The sequence below is a fragment of the Myotis daubentonii genome, chromosome 9 (assembly GCF_963259705.1).
Source record: "Myotis daubentonii chromosome 9, mMyoDau2.1, whole genome shotgun sequence".
NCBI classification, from domain to species: Eukaryota; Metazoa; Chordata; class Mammalia; order Chiroptera; family Vespertilionidae; genus Myotis; species Myotis daubentonii.
In genome coordinates, this window is record NC_081848.1 from 40,330,044 (window position 1) to 40,353,592 (window position 23,549).

General features: G+C 38.8%; 1 protein-coding gene across 5 annotated transcripts in view; it reads right to left on the minus strand.

The window, feature by feature from the left end:
- UVRAG (UV radiation resistance associated) overlaps window positions 1–23,549 on the minus strand; it is a 291,490-nt gene that overhangs the window by 205,433 nt on the left and 62,508 nt on the right. For all 5 annotated transcript variants that reach the window (XM_059708402.1, XM_059708401.1, XM_059708404.1 and 2 more), the window contains one exon: window positions 11,663–11,748. In XM_059708402.1, coding sequence (XP_059564385.1) covers window positions 11,663–11,748 — 86 coding nt within the window. The remainder of the gene's footprint in view (window positions 1–11,662; window positions 11,749–23,549) is intronic.

A 23,549-nucleotide genomic window follows, 5' to 3' on the forward strand; every position in this document is an offset into this window, starting at 1 on the left:
CCTATGAACCAGGAGGTCACGGTTTCTGGTCAGGGCACATCCCCGGGTTGGGGGCTCAATACCCAGTAAGGGGCATGCAGGAGGCAGCTGATCAATGATTCTCATCATTGATGTTTCTATCTCCCTCTCCCTTCCTCTCTGGAATCAATAAAAATACTTTTTAAATTTTTAATTAAACAAATTTTTCCAAATATATCTAATGAACATGAAGTCCAGGAAGACTATTACTTCCCTTGTTCTGGATACTGTATTTTAATTAATAAGACAAAAGATAATGTTAGCTCCTCTTTGAAAGCTGTAGAGTTAATTTCTTGGCTTGCACTAAATTGTTCATGAATTTAAATCTTCAGATGTTCTCCCCATAAACTGTTTAAAGCCAGTTCCACTCCAAGGTTCATAATAGACTCTGTCACTAGAATCAAAGAATCTCTGAGGCATAAAAATCGTGCTACTGTGGAAAAGTCATTTTACCTCTATGGAATTAGTGTGCTTCTTACAGAGTTGGGATTTACAAGATGGGACCTTGAAAATAGAGAGAGATGCTAGCTAAGAAAAAGTCATTGTGTCCAAGCACTTCATGCTTACCAGATTGACAGGTTAAGAATGAAGAAACCTGTGGTCATAGAGTTAGAGAAACACTCCTAACAGCAAACCTCCCGCACAGGGAGGTACAGAGGTCAGGAGTATGTTAGACATACTTTGGATGGTTCTCGAAAAGCCTATTATGAAAGCCTCCACTGTGCAAGTGCCATAAGACTAAGACATGCCTGGGCTGCCCAGCCGGCGTGGCTCAGTGGTTGAGCATCAATCTATGAACCAGGTCACGGTTCGATTCCCAGTCAAGGCACAAGCCCGGGTTGCGGCTCAATCCCTAGTGAGGGATGTGCAGGAGGCAGCCGATCAATGATTCTCTCTCTCATTGATGTTTCTATCTCTCTCTCCCTCTCCCTTTCTCTCTGAAATCAATAAAAACACATACTTAATAAAAAAGAAAAAGAAAAAAGGAAAAAAGAAATGCCTGGCCCATGTTATACTCAGGTGCACCACCAAAGCAGTTTTATTGGAAGGGGTTTGGATGCTGTTAGGCAGTCTCAAGGAGAGAAAGGAATGTCAAAGGGAATTCTTCCACATGAGAAGGAGAAATATATTGGAAAGGCCTTTGCCATCGGACAGGTTTGGACTCTGAATAACATACTAGCTCAACTTTTCCAAGCTGAAGTTCGCTTAACAGTAAAACACAATTATAATAGTAGCATGGCTATTGTGAATATTACACAAATATGTATGGTAAGTTTTTAGCATTTACGTGCCTTTCAAGTTTGAGATTCGCAAATATTATTTTCCTTCTCTACCGCCTGTGCCTGAGATTCTCGCTTATTTCTACAATACCAAAAATATATATTTATAAATTATTACTAACTTTTCAATGAACATAAGACTCCTTGCTTGCTGTATCTGTTAATCTGTCCTATTATAAATCCCCAAAGTTAAGAATCTGGTTTCTCAATGGACATAAGACACTGGGGGATAGGGGAGGCTAGGGGACTGTCTAGGGCAGGGGGGGGGGGAAAGGACACATATGTAATACCCTTTGTATTACTTTAAGCAATTAAAAAAAAAAGAAGAAAAAAAAGAATCTGGTTTCTCATGTTGAAAAAGTACTTCCAGTCATAAAGAATCAACCGTAGGAATGAGGTTATTACAATGTCCACTCTCCTCAACAGATAAACATGCTGAATTTCATATTTTTTAAAGGTAAAATATAACACTTTTGGACAAAGGGTCATTTCAAGGGCTAGATGATATATTTTTGAGTATAATGTATTAATTCTCCTAAAATCTCTCTGATAAGTTCTCTTAATAAAACAGCATGTAAAATTCAAGCTATAGATGGGGTAGGTATTTAATGGTAACTGGTTATTTTTACTGGCATAGGTATCAGGGTGAAATCACTAAACCTTGGAAAGCTGCCTTGGAACATGCCTGGCACCAATGGGAATGAAGACGTTAAAAGGCAGCTGTGAGGGCTGTGATGGTAAAGCCTTAATTCGCAGGGACATCTTTGGCAAAGCAGCCCTGTAAACCCAAGCCAGAACTGAAGGGCAGGGACAGAGACAGAGAATATCTCTTAGGCAGAGGACTGCTCATCACTACCCTCAAAGGATGCTCTTTACACTGATTTTATGAACTTCATCCACCATCCCAACAACATTTGAAAAAAAACGCTTGCTCTAAGCCAGGAGTTCTGGACACTGTTTTGGGGAGGGCTGTTAATTTACCCATTATGTCCCCCTCCCTGTTTCCATTCAGTACACTAGAGAAGCAGACTTAGCAGCATGAACAGCCTACAAAAGGTACAAATTAAAGACTATGAGATCTATCGGTAAGTCATGACTACTGGTTAGTTCATTTCATAAGCTGGAATTAATTTACCATACAATGCCTTTACATAACTTTCAGCTATTTTACATTAAAAATATACTATAACTGTGAGGGTTAATATTAATATCCAAGGTTAATATCCAAGGTTAGTATTAATTATCTTTAGAAAGATGATTCAAGATCTACCATTTTAAAATTTTCTCCCCAAACCTATTTGTTCTTCAGTTATTATCCAAACAGATTGTATTTCACCCATTCATTTATTAATTTAATCATTTGTTAAATAATTTAACAAATATTTACTTGGTATCTATGCTGAGCCAGGTTGGTGTTATATTCTGGAGATAAAACTGTAAACTAGAGATATGCATTCCCTAAGTTTATGTTCTCCATTCTCATTCTGAGAAACTCAAATACTTTGTTTTAGCTCACACAAAGTATTACAATTTCATCATCAGAAAGCATCCTATTCAAGAAGAGTTCATAATATAACAATATTTCTATAACATAAATACTAGCACATTGTTTGCGGGTAGTTTTTATCGGGCGCTAACAGGTGGCGCGGGCCATTTTTGCTAATTTTTTGCGCAAATGGCAACGTTCAGTAAAATTACGATAACATTAGTTTACGTATTTATACGTTACCCGCATTCTACCGCTAGTCTATAAAAAACGTATTAATACGTGTCCCGTGCTCTACTACACTGGTAGAACGTATAAATACGTTTCCCACATACAATGTGCTAGAATGGCTTTCTGGAGTAATTAGAAAGTATGCTGTAAATTACTGAAATGGGCCGGAACCGGTTTGGCTCAGTGGATAGAGTGTCGGCCTGCGGACTGAAAGGTCCCAGGTTCGATTCCGGTCAAGGGCATGTACCTGGGTTGCGGGCACATCTCCAGTAGGAGATGTGCAGGAGGCAGCTGATCAATGTTTCTCTCTCATCGATGTTTCTAACTCTCTATCTCTCTCCCTTCCTCTCTGTAAAAAATCAATAAAATATATTTTTTTAAAAATTACTGAAATGGTTAAGAGAATTATAAAGTAAAATTGCATGCACTGTTTTAGCAATAAATTTTAAAATCTAGAGGAAAATAAATGGTTTCTTAGCAAAAAATAAACTGCCAAGAATAAACCATGGAGAAGTAGAAAAAATATGGACAGAGCAAATAGCACTAAAGGTATTAGAGTAAGATTTATCATTATAAAGGCACCCTGAACTAGAGAAGTTAATAGCTAAATTCTAACTAATCTTTAAATACCTGAAAATTTCCAAAATTATTTAAGGTGTTTCAGATGATGATGATGATGCTAATAGCCAACCCATAAAGTGCTAACTATATTCAGTCACTGTACTAAGTACTTCATATTAATCCATTTAATCCTCCAAACAACCCAATGAGGTAGATAGTATTATTATTAATTAACAGATCAGGGTCATAGAAAAAGATGAAAAGCTTCACAATTCAATTTTAAGATCTTAGAAAAAATAGTTACCTATACTGTCCCCCACAAAGAAAAACAACTATTACAAATACTACTAGTATATACCAATCTCCCTTATAGGAATGAGCAAAAGAGTAACCTATTAACTAACTATGAATGCAATATCAGGAAATCTACATACCTTAATGCAACTATAAGTTAAAAGAAGAAAATATATGTCAATAAATGTGAAATGGCATTTCCAAAAATTCAGCATCCATCCCTAATAAAAACGTTAAATAAATAGAAAAAACTATTTTAAAGATTTTCCAAAATTAACAGAAAATATTCTGCACAGCAAAATACTCAATGTTTTCAATTAAATAAGAACTGGAGTAGAATACTCACTATTTTCAAAAGTAATGCCCATTACTCTTCAACATTACTTGAAAAGGTCTAGGTTTCGTAAAAGTAGTAAGACTAGAAAATCAGTATAAGCATTGCATTGAAGAAGAAGAGATAAACCTATGGTTTCTGAGAGGGCACAACATTCAGTCTATAATAGCTGGTGGCTTTCTGGCAGGATAGTGGTGGAGAATGGTTAAAGGAAGAAGACAAGACAAAAAGTAGAAGGGAGGGGGAATGCACCCAAAATTACTCCAGTATTTTGTTAAAGCTCTATTTTTGTAAATATATCTGTATGTGTGTGTTTTTATGTGTGTACGCAGAGAGAGAGAACAAGAAGAATAAGAATAAAATGTGTGCTATTACACATAAACCGAATTTTGTTTAACCAAAACTTAAATACCAAAATTTTTCATTTTAAATTTTGATTGAAAATCTTTCTAGAACTTTTCACACATGCCTGCTTTCTTACATAAACTCTCGTAATCACAAACTTTATATTTTACTGATAATATGACATCAATATGGTATAATGGGAAAAAGCACAGGCACTGCCTAGCAGACCTTTATTCAAATCTGCTTTTACACTTTTTCATCTTAGGGTGCCATGCAAGTCCTTTCACCTTTTGAAGGTTCCGTTTCTTCATCTGTTCTATGGCGATAGCATTAGTGAAAACTAACATGGTGCACTCTCAATAGTAATAATTCTCATTATTAACTTCAGTGAACTGCAACATGGAGAGGTGCTTGGGTAAAGGACTGACTGCTTGCACATAACCTCACATGGTGGAAGAGGTAAGCTGCCTCTATTTTCTTACTTTGTCTCTCTTTACAATTAAAATATTTCTTCCCAGCCCTCCTTTTATGTGAAGTAGTGAGAGAGGGCTACTAGCAAATCCAAATGTGGCAACTACAAAGGTAAGACAGTAGCTAACATGATTTACCACTCAGTTATATTCCAGAATCAAAGAGTACATCACAAACAGCAAACTATCAGCTTTCACTTCTCCTTGCTTGCTCTCAGTGTGTCTACCTTAACAGTAATCCTCTCAGTTCCCTTTCTAATTTATTAAAAACGAGCACCCAGACACTGGCTTAAGAGCCTAGTCTCTACCATACATAGAAAAGAATATGAGTTTTAATACATAAATTTTGTGACATATTTCACTTTCAGCTGAGTACTTAGCTATATTCTGTATACTTGCAATTACTACTTAGGAAGAGATCAAAAGTTGGTGATCACATGCAAAATTTAAAGATTATGGACAGTTAATGCCCTTATACATTTCACCCCATCTGTTTTCTAAATATCACCCTAAGAATAATTTATCTGATGTAACCATTTCCTTTCTAAGTTTAAAATTTTATAGCAGAAAGTATTTTCTATCAAGGGGGTGGGGGGGGGGAGCAATTTGCCTCCAGACAGCCAGATAAAGATCTTCCAGAAAAATCTATGTAAGGAATAAAATTAAAAGTCACAGAATCCTGAAATCTCGCCAGGTGTTATGTGAAGGGAAGAAAGAAAAGAGGCAGTTGAAGGTTCACATATCTGATTATATTTTCAACACTTTTAGATACCAAGCCTAAAAATTTTTTACAACTCTCATTTAGCGTGATGCAAACCAGTAATAGGCATCAAAACCTAGTCCTCTACAACCTGAAGAATAGTTCAATTTGCAGATAATAAATGCTTAATATATATGACTAGAGGCCCAGTGCACAAATTTGTGCACAGGCGGGTCCAGTCCACCCAGATTGGGGCTGATCAGGGGCAGGGCCAGCTGGGGGGAGGGGCTGCGGGCAGTTTGCTAGCCAGCCCCAATGGGGGGGGGGGGTCGTGGGCGAGGCCAGCGGGGGGGGGGGGGGGATGTGGACCTGGCCCCGCCCCTGGTCAGAGTTCCGGTTGAACTCCCGGTCGAGGGGATAATTTGTATATTAGCCTTTTATTACATAGGATATGCACTGTGATAGCACCAATACAAAGATTGATAAAACAAGGATTCCAGCCTAAAGGAGCTCTCAGTTTGAGGGTGCTGACAAGAGAACTAGACAATGAAGAACTAATATAACACAGTAAGTGCCCAATAAATGCTAGCTATTAATTGCACAGGCAGGGTAGGAAGACTTGAAATAAGGACACTAGTCCCTATGAAGTGTTAGAACAACATCTTTTGAATACCACATTTATTCAAAGATTTCTAAACCTAATGACAAAACTGATGTACCTTTTAAAAAAAGGTCACTCTGGCTGGAGAGTATCATGCTAAGTGAAATAAGTCAGTCAGAGAAAGACAAGTATCACATGATCTCACTCATATATGGAATCTAATTAACAAACTGATGAACAGAGTGGATCCAGAGACATGGAAGCATGGAACAGAGTGCTGAATCTCAGAGGGAAGGCGGGGGAGGGTGGGTGGGTGGGAGGTAATCAAACAAAGTCCTTGTATGCATAATGCATAACCCATGGACACAGACAGTGGGGGGGTGAGGCGGGAGGGGGAGGCCTGAAGGGAGTCGATAGGGAAAATAAGGGAACATATGTAGTACTTTCAACAATAAAAAACTTAAAAAAATAAAAAAGGTCACTCTGGCAGAAATGTGGCAGATGAATTATACTGGAGCAGTGTACAAAATTACAAAGCAGTGGGATGTACTGGTTAAGAACCTGGGCTTGGGAGCTAGACTGTCTGGGTTAAATACAGGTTAACACTGCTTGTGTGACCCTGAATAAGCAATTTAACTGCTTTGTGCCTCAATTTCATCATCTGCAAATAAGAATAGGAATAATTCTTGCCTCAGAGGGTTGTAGTGAGAATTAAGAGAATAATTAATTAGAATAATAAGAATAATTCCTGGCACAAAGTACTCCATAAATAGCTATTAATTGCATTAAAAAAAAAAAACTGGTCATAGGGAGATTAGTTAAAAGGTCAGAAAATAGTCCAGGAAGACAGAGGTGAGAACAAAGAGGGGTGTGTTCACCTGAGGTACCTGAAATGGTGATAATACCACTAGCAAACCAGGGAAAAGGAAAGGAAAACTAGGCCAATGAGTGTAGCTCTTGCCATGTTAGGGTTGAGGTTCCCACACATCATGAAAGTGTAAGTGTCCACTGATAATTGGAGAAAAAAAAAAAAGATCAGAAAAACATAAAAAAAAGAGGTAGGAACTAGAGATATAGATCTGAGAGTCATTAACATGTGGAAGAGTTTGTGGAAGCTGTGGTAATGGAAGAGAGTACTCAGGCAGAAAGCAATGAGAAGGAGTCCTAGGACCCACAGGAACTAGGCCTCTAGGACAGCCGTGGGCAAACCAAGGCCCCGCGGGCGGATCCTGCCAGTTTGAAATGAATAAAACTAAAAAAAAAAAAAGACCGTACCCTTTTATGTAATGATGTTTACTTTGAATTTATATTAGTTCACACAAACACTCCATCCATGCATTTGTTCCGGCCCTCCGGTCCAGTTTAAGAACCCATTGTGGCCCTCGAGTCAAAAAGTTTGCCCACCCCTGCTCTAGGATCACAACAGGATCCACGGGAACGCCAACAAGACCAAGAACCCGATAAGAGAGAGTGAAGAAATATAACCATATGAAATAATCCTGTCCTTTATGAAGTTTTCAGTGTCGTTAGGAAGAAAAAGACATGCACATGCTAAACCATTTTCATCGTGACTGTTTAGGATTAGTAGCACAGGTGGTAGGCATTAGAAGGGCAAGAAAGGAAAATTGTGCTAAATATTGGAAAAACCAGTGATGACATAAAAAAGAACACTGGCATAAGATGGGGAAGTAAAGAGGAAAGTGAAAACTTTTATTTATTAAATGTCTACTATATGCAAGTAACTATAGTAGGATGTTTCCAGCATTTTACCTAATTTTATTCTCATAATATTCCTCTGAGACAAACCCTATCCCTATTTTACAGGAGCAGTTTGCAACATACCAAATGAACTTGCCCAAAGTCTTGCATCCAGTTATGGGCATATGGCAGTTTTACAACTGGAATCTCAGTGGAGGGCCCATGACTTCCACACCATACTTCCACTTATTAAACTGCCTAATGTAGGACAAGTCAAAAGGGGAAGGGAAAAAAAATAAGAACTATACTAGAAGAAAACCAGAATTATGCCTACATATCTCACTTCGATAGAACTACCTTTGTGAGGACATGTGAAAGAAAGAAAAAAATTAGTTTTTAAACATCAAAAATCATCTTTCAATCACAGAGAACAGGTAGGGTTACAGATACCTCCTTGCTATCAGTCTCTTCCCTCAGGTCTTGTCCATACTGTTACCATAGTTAGAATTCTAAATTGCACACCTGACATGTCCTTCCTCCTCTCTTTATCATCTTTCAATAACTCCCTAAAAGAGAAAAAAATATTAACAGAACCAACAGGAAAAGGCTATCTAATACATCTAGAAACCCCTTAACCTAAAAGGAATAATAGAAAAAAGTTAACTCCTAAAAATAAATGCCCTATTTTTAATCTTTAACCCTATTTTTCTCACCTCAGCATTGTAAAATAAACTTCAAATGCCAGTTAAAGAGCAACATCGACACCTTGTGGTAAAGATCAAATGGCTCTTAATTAAATGTCTGCTTACATCAGTGTTTCTCAACCTGTGGATCGCGACCCCTCTGGCGGTCGAACGAACCTTTCACAGGGGTCACCTAAGACCATCCTGCATATCAGATATTTATATTATGATTCATAACAGTTGCAACATTACAGTTATGAAGTAGCAACGAAAATAATTTTATGGTTGGGTCACAACATGAGGAACTGTATTTAAAGGGCCAGAAGGTTGAGAACCACTGGCTTACATGAAAACTAACTCTTAATGCAGGAATTTCCAAGGGTTAAAGAAGCAAAAATTTAATTACCATTGCACACACTAAAGGTAAATTTAGAAAAAGTTTCTATTATTTTGACAACCAAAATTAGCCTAAATTCTTCACTATAGGTGAAAAAAGTCTGAGTAAAACCTCAGGGTATTGTTTTCCTAAAAAATGGTACATCACATCCATCTGAGGGAGTTTTAACCCTGGTCTTTGGTGCTTCCAAATCCTTGCCTTAGTCAAGATTTCCTGCTTTCCTGAGACAGTCACACATAACAACACAGTGAAAGTTATTAATTAGAATACACTCTCAAAAAACAGAACCAGGAGACCTGGATTGGGATCCTGACTCCAAAAGACACTGAGAATCTTGTGGAGTTAAAAGTGATATTAAAAAATTCTGACTGTGTGTTTTCACATAAAATTACAGATCAAGAAGTAACAATTTCACAAACCAAGAAAGCATCAGGAAAAGAGAAGATATATTTCTTAAATTATTCTCATCCAGGAACAATGTTGCCTGAGTTAAATAAAGAAGGCAAACTATGAACAAAACTGATGGACACAAAATTGTTTTCCAAGCACTCTTGATTGAGCAGAGAGATGATGGTTGCTTTTTTTCTAATGTCTTGAGAGAATTTTCAGAGAAAGCTGCATTTCCCTGGGAATGTGCTACCAGCTATAAATGATTTAACACAATGGTAAAGATAGGGCCACTGTTAATAAGGCAATTCAAACTGCTAACCCACCTGAGGTCTCTGAAAGATACCCTAGAAATGAAACCCCCAAGAGACATATCATTGCAAGATCAGTGTTAACTAACTGAGCCACTACCAATGTTCACCTCATAACCACCAGCCTACAAAGGTAAGTGAGACTTAGAGAAGGATCTACAAAACATGCTTGTCAGAAAACCTTCATACCGACCTCCAGCATGGCTCTTTCCTACTGTGTGCCCTCAGGTAAATACATCATTTAACACCTCTTGACTTCAGCTTCTACACTGGTGTGTGAACATAAAAAGTTTCTAAGAGAATGAGATCATAAATGTGAAAATGCTTGTAAATTACACTTCACTGCTTCCAACTTCTAGAAGAATCACAGAGGTAAACGAATTGGATAAATCAAGGATAACTCAAGTCAGGGTCAGGTTGATGGAAGCATTCTCTATTACGCCGCCGTGCTGCTTCCCGAGATGCTACAGTCTGTCTGGTCAGTTCCCATTCTTCTGTATCATGAAGGAGCTTTTGATGCTCCTTGAATCTGATTCTCTTAGTTTATGAGGCTGCCTTTCCCAAATCCTCTCCTTCTCACTGACTTTGCATTCCTTTCTCTTTTAATCTACTGATTTCTCTAATAAGATCACAGAATCTCATACTTGGAAAATACCTTTAAAATAATATCTATACTCTCATTTTACTTAAGAAAACAGGTCAAGAAATATTAGTGGCTTACTCACTTTTCAAATTATTTCTGTACAGTCTTCTTTCCAATACTTAAAACTTAATGTAGTCCCAAACTGAATAGGCTCAAAAATATGAGTTACATATTTTGACACCTCCTGCTTTCTCTACTATCTGGTTACTAAATCCTGTTCATTCTGTTATTTAGCCTAAGAATTCAAAGTGAAAGTACTTCTCAGATGAGAATCAAAAGTCATCAAATGTGTGTGGTTACTTTAGTTGAAATCATTGTCTCTTAAGAGCAATTTATACAGTCCATGTGACCAAACTCTCTATCATCGTGGATAATAAAATTCAAGATTTGCAAAGGAAAGGCCCATTTCATAATGTTTATAAAATAAATAATCATCCAATGGGACAAGAGTCCAATAATCCTTCTGGACTCTTCTCTAGTAGATATATAAGGGATGTCTAATGGTCTGAAATTTATGATGTGTTATGTAAACATTAGAAAAAGACTTCCAAAATCAAATTTCAATGAACCATCTGTCTGAGGAGGGTGAACACAGGTTGAGTGTCACTGTGAACTTTATTTTGAATTGCATTTATTTTGGTAACCTGCCTCTTAGGAAAATGTCCTAGATGATCTACAACACTGAAAATTAAAAACAAATTTTAAAATCTTTCAAAATTAAGCCAGACATTATAAAAATACAGAGTTGCAGCAGTTAAGCCTCTGAACATGAGATTCGTGCAAAGCTCCTTTGCCCTGCCAAACATGGTTCTGTTAAAAGATGAACAGCAGGTCAAAACTCTAAGCTGTGTCTGGGGCTATGGGAGGACTTTTCTAGTAGTGCTGTAGTTGTTAAAATTCTGATAAGTCTAAATTTTGTACTTCTGCTTGCTGCTCTTTCTAGTGCAAAAGACTAGAAATAGCTCATGCCCTGTCTTAAGATCACTGGCTTCCAATCACTCTCTCCCACTGTCCAAAGAAAGGAAATGACTCTTCAAAGGTTTTGTGAAGGAGATACACTTAAATCACTGTAGCTACAAAAGTTATGAAGCTCTCATTAAAAAATGCCAAGCCTGAATAACAGCTTCTAAACCTCCCATACATTTCCTCACCCTGAAATGTCACAGACTCAAAATGAGGAAGATTCTTTAGAAAATGCAGGAGGACTCTACGAAGTTTCTTACCGCAGCAAAGAGAAGACATCATAAGAATTGCGAACACAGTTCTGATCCACCTGAAGAAGAATATTCTTCTGAGCATTTGAATAACCCTAAAAGATATTAATTAACAAATTAATCAAAGTGAAACAATATGTGCACAATTAATCATGTTTGTCTTTTTTAACATTATGATTTATAAACACTTCAGTAAATTCAAATTGTTAAGAGATTCAAAAATTACAACTTCCATATAACTAAAATTTAACATTTTAAGCCAGTGAACTCAAAATAAATTTCCTCTAATATTTTTCCACAGAAACAATGTTTCACATTTTGCAGTGAATTTCGCAGAGAAGCCCCAGAAGTCTTTTTTACATATGTGACTGAAGAAGAATATTAACAATAATATTTCAAGTATACCTAGTCATTGCATGTAATGTTTTTATGGGGGAAAAGGCATTCCAAGTTCCAATTACGAATACCAGAAACAAACATTTCCACTTAGTGATACAAAGATGGTGGGAGCAAGGATGGTTTCTAGAGAAAACATGGCACAATCCATAAGAATTACAGAACAGGTATTTATCCTTTAAGGCAGATAAAGTAAATAGTAGTTAAGAAAAAAGGGCTCTGGACCCAGACCACCTGATTACAATGTAAGCCCTTAATACACCAGCTCTGTAGTCTTGAGCAAGGTATCTGCGTGTTCTCAGTTTAACCTTGGCTTCCTTCTTCTGTACTATGGAGTGATAATATTACCTACTTCACAAATGGTTGTGGGAATTTAAAAAGTTAATATTTGAAAAGTAAAATATATGTAATAAGCACTATATAAATGTTTGTTATAATACTATTATAAACATTTTTAAAGTTATGTTGCTACGGACATTAAAATACTACTATCCCATGCTACCTCAAAAAAAGGTTATTAGAATATTATGAACAACTTTATGCTACTGAATTTGACAACTTAGATGAATTAGACAAACTACTTGGAAAAATACAAAATGTCAAAATTGATCATGAAACAGTAACTGAGTAACCCTATATCTTTTTTTAAGCTTTTTTAAAAAAGCTTCCCACAAAAATGTTTAGGTCCATATGGTTTCACTGATGAGTTCTACCAAGCATTAAGAAATAACATTAATTAACACAAACTCATTCATAAAATAGAGGAAAAGGGAACAATTTTCAACTCATAAGACTAGCATTACTGATGCTAAAACTTGACAAAGACTCTCTCTCTCTCTCTCTCTCTCTCTCTCTCTCTCTCTCTCACACACACACACACACACACACACACACACAAACACACACACACAATTACAGACCAATATCCCTCATGAACACAGACACAAAAATCCTTGGCAAAATATTAACAAATTAAACTAGCAAGCCCTAACCTGTTTGGCTCAATGGATAGAGTGTTGGCCTGCAGACTGAAAGGTCCCAGGTTCGATTCTGGTCAAGGGCATGTACCTTGGTTGTGGGCACATCCCTGGTAGGAGGTGTGCAGGAGGCAGCTGATCAATGTTTCTCTCTCATCGATGTTCCTAACTATCTCTCTCCCTTCCTCTCTGTAAAAAATCAATAAAATATATTTTTAAAAAATAAAAATAAACTAGCAATATATTATAAGAATAAAATAATAACACACATCATTGACTTAATTTATTCTAAAAATGTAAAATTGGTTTAGCATTTAAAACTCAATCAATTAGATAACATATGAAACAATAATTACAGAACTATCTTGATGATCACACAATTATAAAGATGTAATTTGTGCCCTAGTCAGTTTGGCTCAGTGGCTAGAACAGTGGTTCTCAACCTTCCTAATGCCATGATCCTTTAATACAGTTCTTCATGTTGTGGTGACCCCCAACCATAAAATTATTTTCGTTGCTACTTCATAACTGTAATTTTGTTACTGTTATGGATCGTAATGTAAATATCTGATATGCAGGATGTATTTTCATTGTTACAAACTGAACATAATTAAAGCATAGTGATTAATCACAAAAACAATATGTAATTATATATGTGTTTTCCGATGGTCTTTGGCGACCCCTGTGAAAGGGTCGTTCGACCCCCAAAAGGATTGCGACCCACAGGTTGAGAACTGCTGGGCTAGAACATCAGCCTGCGGACAAAAGTGTCCCAGGTTCTATTTTGGTCAAGGGCACATGCCTGGGTTGCGGGTTCAATCCCCAGGAGAGGGTGTGCAGGAAGCAGCCAATCAATGATTCTCTCTCATCATTGATGTTTCTCTCTCTCCCTCCCTCTCCCTTCCTGAGATCAATAAAAATATAATAAAAATAATAAATAAGATGTTACTTGTGACAATAGTAACACAAAGGGGAACAGAGCTCTCTTAAAATTATGATATGCTGGAATTGGTCTATGGCAATATATAAGAAAAGTTTTTATATAATAGTAAAACCAAACTGATATTAATTTGAATTAGATTGTTGTAAATTAATATGTTAATTGTAATCCCCAGGGTAACCACTAAGAAAATAACTAAAAGATACATAGTAAAATAAATGAGAAAAGAATCAAACTGTTACATGAGAAAGTAGATAACACCAAAAAAGGTAGTAATGAAGGAAATAAGAAACAAAAATGATATAAGAAAGCAAATAGAAAAATGGCAGAACTTCCATATCTGTAAGTACATTAAGTATAAGTGGATTGAAAGGCAGAGGATGGCAGAAAATATATTTGTAAGCAACCCATTATAGGCTATCTACAAGGGATGCACTTTAGAACCAAAAACACAAATAGATTGAAAATTAAAGAATGGAGCCTGGCCGGTATGGCTCTGAGTGTAATTTATAGCTGCAAACATCTACATCTAAAAAAAAAAAAAAAAAAAAAAAAAAAAAAAAAAAAAAAAAAAAAATAGAGCTCAAATCAATACTCTTCTACCTTAAGAAACTAGAAAAAGAATAAACTAAACCCAAAACAAGAAAGAAGAAAATAATAAAAATTAGAGCAGAGATCCATGGAATAGAAAATACAAAAACAACAAAGAAAAAAAATCAACAAAACTAAGTTAGTTCTTTGAAAAGATCAACAGAACTGACAAACCTTAAGCTAGACTGAGCAAGAAAAAAAGAGAGAAGACTCAAATCACTAAAATCAGAGTGAAAATGAGAACATTATCACCAACCTTACAGAAATAAAAAGTATTCCAGAAGAACACTATGAACAATTGCATGCCAACAAATCAGATAACCTAGATAAATGGAAACAACTCAAAACACAAAAATGACTCAAGAAAAAACAGAAAATCTGAAAAGACCTACAAATCATCAAAAAGTTTAGCTAAGCTACTCCACGGTATTGCTGCTTGGCATCCATTTTACTTGAGCAAGCAGCCCGCAAGGACCTTAAACTGACACTAGCCCCTCAGGGAAGCGCACACCTGAATGGCAGCTCACAGAGTCAGAAGCAAATGTAAGTTCCTGATCTGACTTGTGATCAAGCAGTCCCCCCTGCTACCGGCACCTGTATGCCGTATGCACCCACTAGATAAAAACCCAATGGAGGTGAGGGCATGAGTGGGGGGTGGATAGGCAATGAGGGGATAAGGACACATATGGAATACCTTAATCAATAAAGAAAAGAAAATTAAATAAAACAACAAACAAACATGGAGACTACCAAAACTCTGTTCCTTTGGTTTAAACTGACCAGCTCATCCCTAGCCCAGGAAGCCCAAAGCACTCCACCCATGGACTCTAATAAAGGCATGTACCAAGGTGCTGCCTCTGTCTCCTGCCCCGAGGTGGCTCTCTGAGGCATGTTCTGTAATTCCTCGAACCTGTGAGTAATAAACTTCTCTATTTCAGTTTCTCATATGATCTGTGGTTAAATCATAGCTCACCATCTGGCCCCCTATGCTCCACTTAACAAATGTTAATTTAACAAAGTCAGAATACAAGTAAAAAGGTTGAATCAGTAATCATAAAAATCCCAGGAAAGAAAAGCCCAGAATCACATGAATTGACTGGTGAATTCTACCAATCATTTTTTTAAAATAATAACACTAATCCTTCTCAAAGTCTATCCAAAAATGGAAGAGGAAGAAATATTTCTTAACTCACTTATGAGACAAGTATAACTCTGATAACAAAGCCAGATAATATCACAAGAAAATTATAGACCAATATCCCTTATGTATACAAATGTAAAAATCTTCAACAAAATATTAGCAAAATTAATCCAGTAGAATATTAAAAAAGGTGTATGCCATTTGGTCCAGCAATTCTACTTCTGGACATATATCCAGAAGAATTACAAGACTCAAAGAGAGATTTTTTACATCCATGTTCAATAATAGCATTATTCACAACAGTCAAGTGGTAGAAGAAGCCCAAGGTCCATCAACAGATGAATCAACAAACAAAATGTGTAGCATATATTCATACGATGGAATATTATTTCGCCTTATAAAGGAACGAAATTCTGATGTGTGCTATAATATGGATATTATCCTATCTAATAAAAGAGAAACATGGTAATTGGCGTACGACCACTACCCTTCCCATTGGCTAATCAGGGCAATATGCAAATTAACTGCCAGCCAAGATGGCGGCCAGCAGCCAGGCAGCTTGAAACTAACATAAGGCTTGCTTGCTTCAGTGACGGAGGACTCCAACGTTCCCCGCCTGCCTGCCGCTGCAGGCCTCTGAGCTGCAACACTAAGCAACTATGTAACAAATATAGAAGCTAAACAAAACCCCAGAAACCTGCTTTAGTCCGCCGGGCTTCAGCCAGCATGATCGCAACACTGTAGGCAAAGGCCAGAAACCTACTTTCAGCAGCGGAGGCCTAAGAGCTGGAGCCATGCCTCAAAGCTAAAGCTGGCCCAGAATAAAAAAGAAAAAAAGAAAAAAAGGAGCGGTTGGGAGCTTCAGTCACCCCCAGCCTGAAAACAGCCCTCAGCCCCTCACCCAGACTGGCCAGGCACCCCAGTGGGGACCCCCACCCTAAAGGGTGTGTGACCAGCTGCAAACAGCCATCATCCCCTCACCCAGGCTGGCCAGGCACCCCAGTTGGGACCCCCACCCTGATCCAGGACACCCTTCAGGGCAAACCAGCCGGCACCCACCCGTGCACCAGGCCTCTACCCTATATAGTAAAAGGATAATATGCCTCCCAGCACCGGAATCAGTGGAGCCGCGAGGCCTCCCGGCACCGGGATCAGCGTGACAGGGGGCAGCGCCCAAACCCCCTGATCGTCCTGCGGCTCTGTGTGTGACAGGGGGCGGGGCCACAACCTCCCTATCCGCCCTGCTCTGTTCGTGACAGGGGAAGGTGCCCCAACACCCTGATCAGCCCTGCTCTGTGCCTGATAGGGGGGAGCTCCCCAATCCCCTGATCGCCCTGCGGCTCTGTGTGTGGCAGGGTGCGGCGCCCCAAACCCCCCTCCCCCCAAGGGCCCTGCTCTGTGTGTGATGGGGTAGAGCCATAACCTCCCCATCGGCCCTGCCCTGAGTGTGAGAGTGGCGGCGCCCCAACCCCCTGATCAGCCCTGCTCTGTGGGTGATAGAGGGCGGCGCCCCAACCCCCTGATGGGCCCTGCTCTGTGCGTGACAGGGGGCAGCGCCCCAACCCCCTGATTGGCCCTGCTCTGTGCATGACAGGGTACAGAGCCCCAACCCCCCTGATGGGTCCTGCTCTGTGAGTGACAGGGGGCAGTGCCCCAACCCCCTGATTGGCCCTGCTCTGTGCGTGACAGGGGGTGGTGCCGCAACCTCCCCATCGACCCTGCCTTGAGTGTGACGGGACGGTGCCCCAACCCCCAATCAGCCCTACCCTGAGCGTGACTGAGGGTGGCATCACAACCTCCTGATCGCCCTGCTCTGTGCATGACAGGGGTCGGCGCCCCAACTCCCCAATCAGCCCTGCTCTGAGCCCGACCAGGGGCTGCACCTAGGGATTGGGCCTGCCCTCTGCCACCCGGGAGCAGGCCTAAGCCAGCAGGTCGTTATCTCCTGAGGGGTCCCAGACTGCGAGAGGGCACAGGCAGGGCTGAGGGGCCCCCCTCCCCACCGAGTGCACAAATTTTTGTGCACCGGGCCTCTAGTCTTATGTAATAAAAGGCTAATATACCAATAGACCCAATGGTGGAACAACCAAACAACCGGACGTGCGCTGACCACCAGGGGCGCGCACAGAACATGGAACATGGTGGGTGTCGGCCACAGCAGGATGGTGGAGCAGGTGAGCGGGGTGCCAGACCAAGTTGGGGCACCAGTCACTGTCTCCAGGGCAAACCTCTGGTAGTTACTAAAAATTCATTGCTCCTGCGAACTGTGGTCCTGCCCGGTGCTTGCACCTGCTGCCGGCACCGGCCCCGCTCACACCCGCAGCTGGCGCTGAAGTCGCCGCTTACACCTGCTGCCGGCACCCAGCATCAGTCCTGATCGCTTGGCGCCATCAGTGGGTGCGAGCAGCGGCTGCTGCCCGGATCGCCCCTAAGGGCTTCTCCACCTCCCCCAGCTCCTGAGGGGCGATCGGGGCAGCAGCTGCCACTCACACCCACTGACGGCACTGGCCCTGCTCCAACCTGCTGCTGACACTGGCCCCAATTGCTCTACACTGTCAGCGGGTGCAAGCAGGGCCGGTGGCGTCAGCCCATGGGACTGGTAATGGCGGGAATGGGGCTGTTGGCAGGCAGGGAACCAGGGGCCACAGCGGGAGGGACTGGGCGGGGGCGCCCCTGTGCCCACTGCAGCCTCACAGCCCACACAGTTCCTTTCAAGGTACATGAATTCATGCACTGGGCCCCTAGTGTTACATAAAAGAAGCCAGTGACAAAAGAAGATACTGTATGATTCCACTTACATAAGGTACCTAGTGTAGTAAAATTCATAGAAACAGTAGGGTGAGTGCCAGGACACTTGGGAAAGGGGAAGATGGAGACTTAGTGCTTAATGAGTAGAGAGTTTCAGTTTTACAAGATGAAAAGAGTTCTGGAGATGGATGGTGGCAATGATTGCACAACAATGCGAACTTACTTAATACTACTAAACTGTACACTTAAAATGGTTAAGGTGATAAATATAACATTCTGTATATTTTGCCACAATTAAAAATAATTTCTTAAAAGGATTATATGCCAGGAATAAGTGGGCTTTATTCAAGGTATATAAGAGTGGTTCAAGAAATGAAAATCAATCAATGTAATATACACCAATTGGAGGACTCATGCTTACCAATTTCAAAACTTACTATAAAGTAACAGTAATCACAAGTGTAGTACTGGCATAAGCTGAGATATATAGATAAGTGGAATAGAACTGAGAACCCATTAAGTTAATTCATACACCTATATTCAATTGATTTTCAACAAAGGTTCCAAGACTATTCAATGGGGAAAGAACAGTGTTTACAACAAATGATGCTGAAACAACTGAGTAGCCACATGCAAAAGAATGAAGTTGGGTCCATCCTTAATACCATGTACAAAAATTACCCCCAAAATTTATCAAAGTCTAATTGTAAGAGCTAAAAACATAAAATTATTAGAAGAAAACACAGAGGTACATTTATATAACCTGGGATTTGCCCATGAATTCTTAGATATATAACACCAAAAGTATGACCATCCAAGGAAATAATAAATTAAACTACATCAAAATTTTAAACTTTTTGTGTAAAGAACACTATAAAGGAAGTGCAAAAACAAACTAAAATGGGAGAAAATATTTGCAAATCATATATTTGATAAAGGTGTAATACGCAGAAGTCATAAGGAACTCTGACAACTCAACAATAACAAGACAAACATGATGAGAAAGAGAACAAAAATAAGAAAGAGTCCTATAAATTAGCTACAAAATCCAATTAAAAATAGGCAAAGTACTTAAAGACATTTCTCCAAAAAAAGTTACACAAATAGCAAACAAGCACATGAAAAGATGTTCAATGTCATTGGGGAAATGCAACTCAAAATTACAATGAGAGCCCTAGCCTGTGTAGCTCAGTTGGTTGAGCATCATCCCAAGCACCAAGTGGTCATAGGTTCGATTCCCAATCAGGGTACATGCCTGGGTTGTGGGCTCAATCCCCAGTAGGTGGAGTGCAGGAGGCAGCTGATAGATGTTTCTCTCTCATCAATGTTTCTCTCTCTCTCTTTTCTTCTTTCTCTAAAAATATCTATAAAATAACATATTTTTTAAAAAACCTACAATGAGATACTTTATACCCGCTAGGATGGATGGATAGATAGATAGATAGATAGATAGATAGATAGATGATAGAATTTTAAGATTGGGGGGGGGGGGGACAGAAAGTAACTGTTGGCAAGGATGTAGAGAAATTAGAATCTTCATACACTACTGCTGGAGATGTAAAATGGTCAGCCTCTGAGGAAAAAAAGTTTGGCAATTCCTCAAAAAGGTAAACAGAATTACAATATGACTCAGGAATGCCAGTCCAGGTATATGTCCAAAAGAATTGAAAACAGGTACTTAAACAAGTATTTGTACACAAATGTTCATAGCTGCCCTATTCACAATAGCCAAAAGATAGAAATAGCTAAACATTCATCAACAGATATGGATAAACAAAATATGGCATATTCATACAATGGGATATTACTCAGCCATAAAAAGAAAGAAGTATTGACACATGTTACATGTGGATGCACCTCAAAAACATTCTGCTAAGTTAAAGCACCCAAACACAGAAGGTTATATATTGCATGATTCCATTTATATGAAATATTCAGAATACATAAATCCACAGAGACAGAAGTAGACTGGTGTTTGCCGGGGGGATGGGGAGGGCAAAATGTAGAGTGAATGTTTAATGGATATGGGATTTCTTTTGGGGTGATGAAAATGTTATGCAACTTGATAGAGGTGGTGGCTACACCACATTATGAAAATACCAATGCAACTAAATTGTACACTTTAAAATGGTTAATTTTATGTTATGTGAATTTTCTCTCAAAAAATAAGAGGTGGCTAAGAAGTAATCTACATATCATGAGGGCAGATTAAAAAGAGAACAAAAATAAGAGACTTGTATGCATGCATATAAGCATAACCAATAGACATAAGACACTGGAGGGTAGGGGAGGCCAGGGGATTGTCAAGGGCAGGGGGGGAAAAAAAGGAGACATATGTAATACTCTTTGTAACACTTTAAGCAATAAAACAATTAAAAAAATAACAAAGATAGTCTATAAATTAGCTATAAAATCCAAAATAATAAAAGCCACTAGAAGTAGACTGAAGATTCTTGGGAGAAATGATTAATGACATTCCATTTATCCTTTCTTATTTTATGCAAAAAGCTGCCAAACATTTTTTCCTATTAAAAACTCATCCACACTACTAACACACAACTAAAAGCAATGCATTACAGCAGGGAAAGAGCATTCAAATGGAAGGTTTTTAATCCACTCTGCCTGTCATGAACGTGAAGAAAAACATTTAACTCCTCCAGGCCTCAGTTTCTTTAATAATAAAATGAGATGAGATTACTGCTACTAAAAACAATCATTAAACAATGAAAGCAACAGACACAAGGAAAACATTTGTGAGCATTTACAGTATGCCAGGCAGTGCTGTTTCCCGTGTTAATTTTAATAAATGTTAATATGCTAAAGGTTAACATATTTAATAGTCACAACCCTGTGAAACAGATACTATTATTATCCCCACTTTAAAGGTGAGGAAACTGAGCCACAGAGAGGATTAAGTAGAAGAGCCGTGCCGTCTGGCTCCACAGCCCATGTTCTTAATGACCATGCTACACTTGATCTCTAAGACCTTTTCCAGTTCTAAAATTCTGGGTCCATGTACATTTAAGGCAACTTAAGGACATTATTAAACCCTTCTGCTTCAGCCACCACTTAGCAATTATCATTCTTGAAATACGCTAAGAGCCTTGTTCTGAATGACATCTAACTTCACCAGATGTGCAATCCCGACAGACCTCTGATGAAGGGGTATAATGGAAAGAAATGGCTCGTTTGTATCTGGTTATCTGTGTGAGATACTGCTAAGTGCCAAAGAGCCCAGAGATTTACATGTCACTCAAAATTCTTCTGAAGCCAGGCCTACCCATTTGCTTTCAAAGAAGGTCTGGATGAGTATCTACTAAACTGTTCAAGGAAGCAGATATTTTCACATATCCCATGAGCAGGAGCAAGTCTAGGCAGATGATCAGGTATGTTTCTAGATCAGCAGTCAACAAACTTTCCCAGTCAGTGGCCAGATAGTAAATATTTTAGGCTTTGCCAACCACATATCATCTCTCATATATTCTTTGTTTTCTCCTTCAAATTCATTACAAATGGAAAAACCATTCTTAGCCTGCTGGACACACAAAAACATGTGGACTGTAGTTTCCTTACCCCTGTATTAGATCACTGAATGAGTCACCTTTTAAATGTGTTACGTACATTTTAGCTGCTACAGCAGTCCTAAGACTGTCCTTAACTTTATTAAAACTATAAAAATTGTACTGAAGAAATCCAGGTGACAGGATAACTGATTATAAAGCAAATAGTATTATACATACACTTATTCATTTCAGTGTTTACTAAACACCTAATACATAGAAGGTGTCAGGCAATTGCTACCATCCTTATAAAAGTATACAACCCAGTTAAATTTGCAAGTAAAGGAAAAAATGTAAAGATGCCAAAAGAAAGGTTAAAAGAAAAGCTACAGGAGTTCTGATATGGTAAAGATCCCATCAAGTAGAAGCAGGAACATCAAAGATCACAACCAGTGGCAGTATCTGAGATAGATTTAAAAAAAAAAAAAAAGGAGACATATGTAATACTCTTTGTAATATTTTAAGCCATAAAACAATAAAAAATAAAAAAATAACTTAAAAAAAGAAGTATTAAAAAGCTGAATGGCAGTGAAGGGAAGTCCCATACAGACCGAATACATTTGGCCAAAGCATGGCAATGGGAAATACAAGCTACATTCGAGCATTAAATAGTGGTCCAATTTGTTCAACTTTGTGGTATGAAAATGACTGGGAATCCTGAAGAGAAAAACAGTGGGAGATATGGCTGAATGATTAAGTTGAGAGCATGAGGGCACAGAGAGCCATGTGTGTCATGCTAAAAAGTAAAAAGCCAACACAACGCTGGTCAAAAAGGGCTCATGAAAGGTTTCCGACAGTGTCAGCTAATAATCAGACCTACATTTAAGGACGGTTACTCTGGCAATGACAAATAAAATAAACTGGAGGAGGCAGAACGTCCAAATACCACTTAGGAGGCTTTACTAAAAATCCACTTACTAGAGGTAATGAGAACTCAAACTATGAAAAGAGAGAGAGAGAGAGGAAGTAAAGATAAAAGCAGAGATAGAACCTAAACAATACTGGCTGAACTTAGGCTAATGGAGAGATGGAAATTGGGTCAAAGATTTGTACGCATCTAGCAGATGAAAAGTTGCTCTATACAACCAAAATGCGAGTGAGGTTTAGGAAGACTGGTTAGGCAGCGGTGAATAAGACAGAGTGGACACATAGAGACTATAGTCATTAGGCCCGCCAGGAAACTAATGCAGTAATCAGCCCTCTAGGGATGCTGGTCTGAGCTTGGATTATGGCAATGGAGATGAAAAAGTAGCCATGGATGTAAGTTATTTCAAAGAAGGACTCAAAAGAGTCTAATGACTGAATTGAGTGGATAAAAGAAATCAATCAAACCTAACTACAAGATTTGAGGCCTGGATAAATGAGAAAATAGTTATAAAGATGTGGAAAATTGGAAGGGAAAGCAAATCTGGAGAGAAAAATAAAGAGTTCCACTTAAACTATAATAACTTACAAATGACAGGTATCTATGCAGAAAGAGTCAAAACTACTTTAAAAAAGAGAACTTGAATTTTGAGTAACAAGCTACATAACTGATGATGAG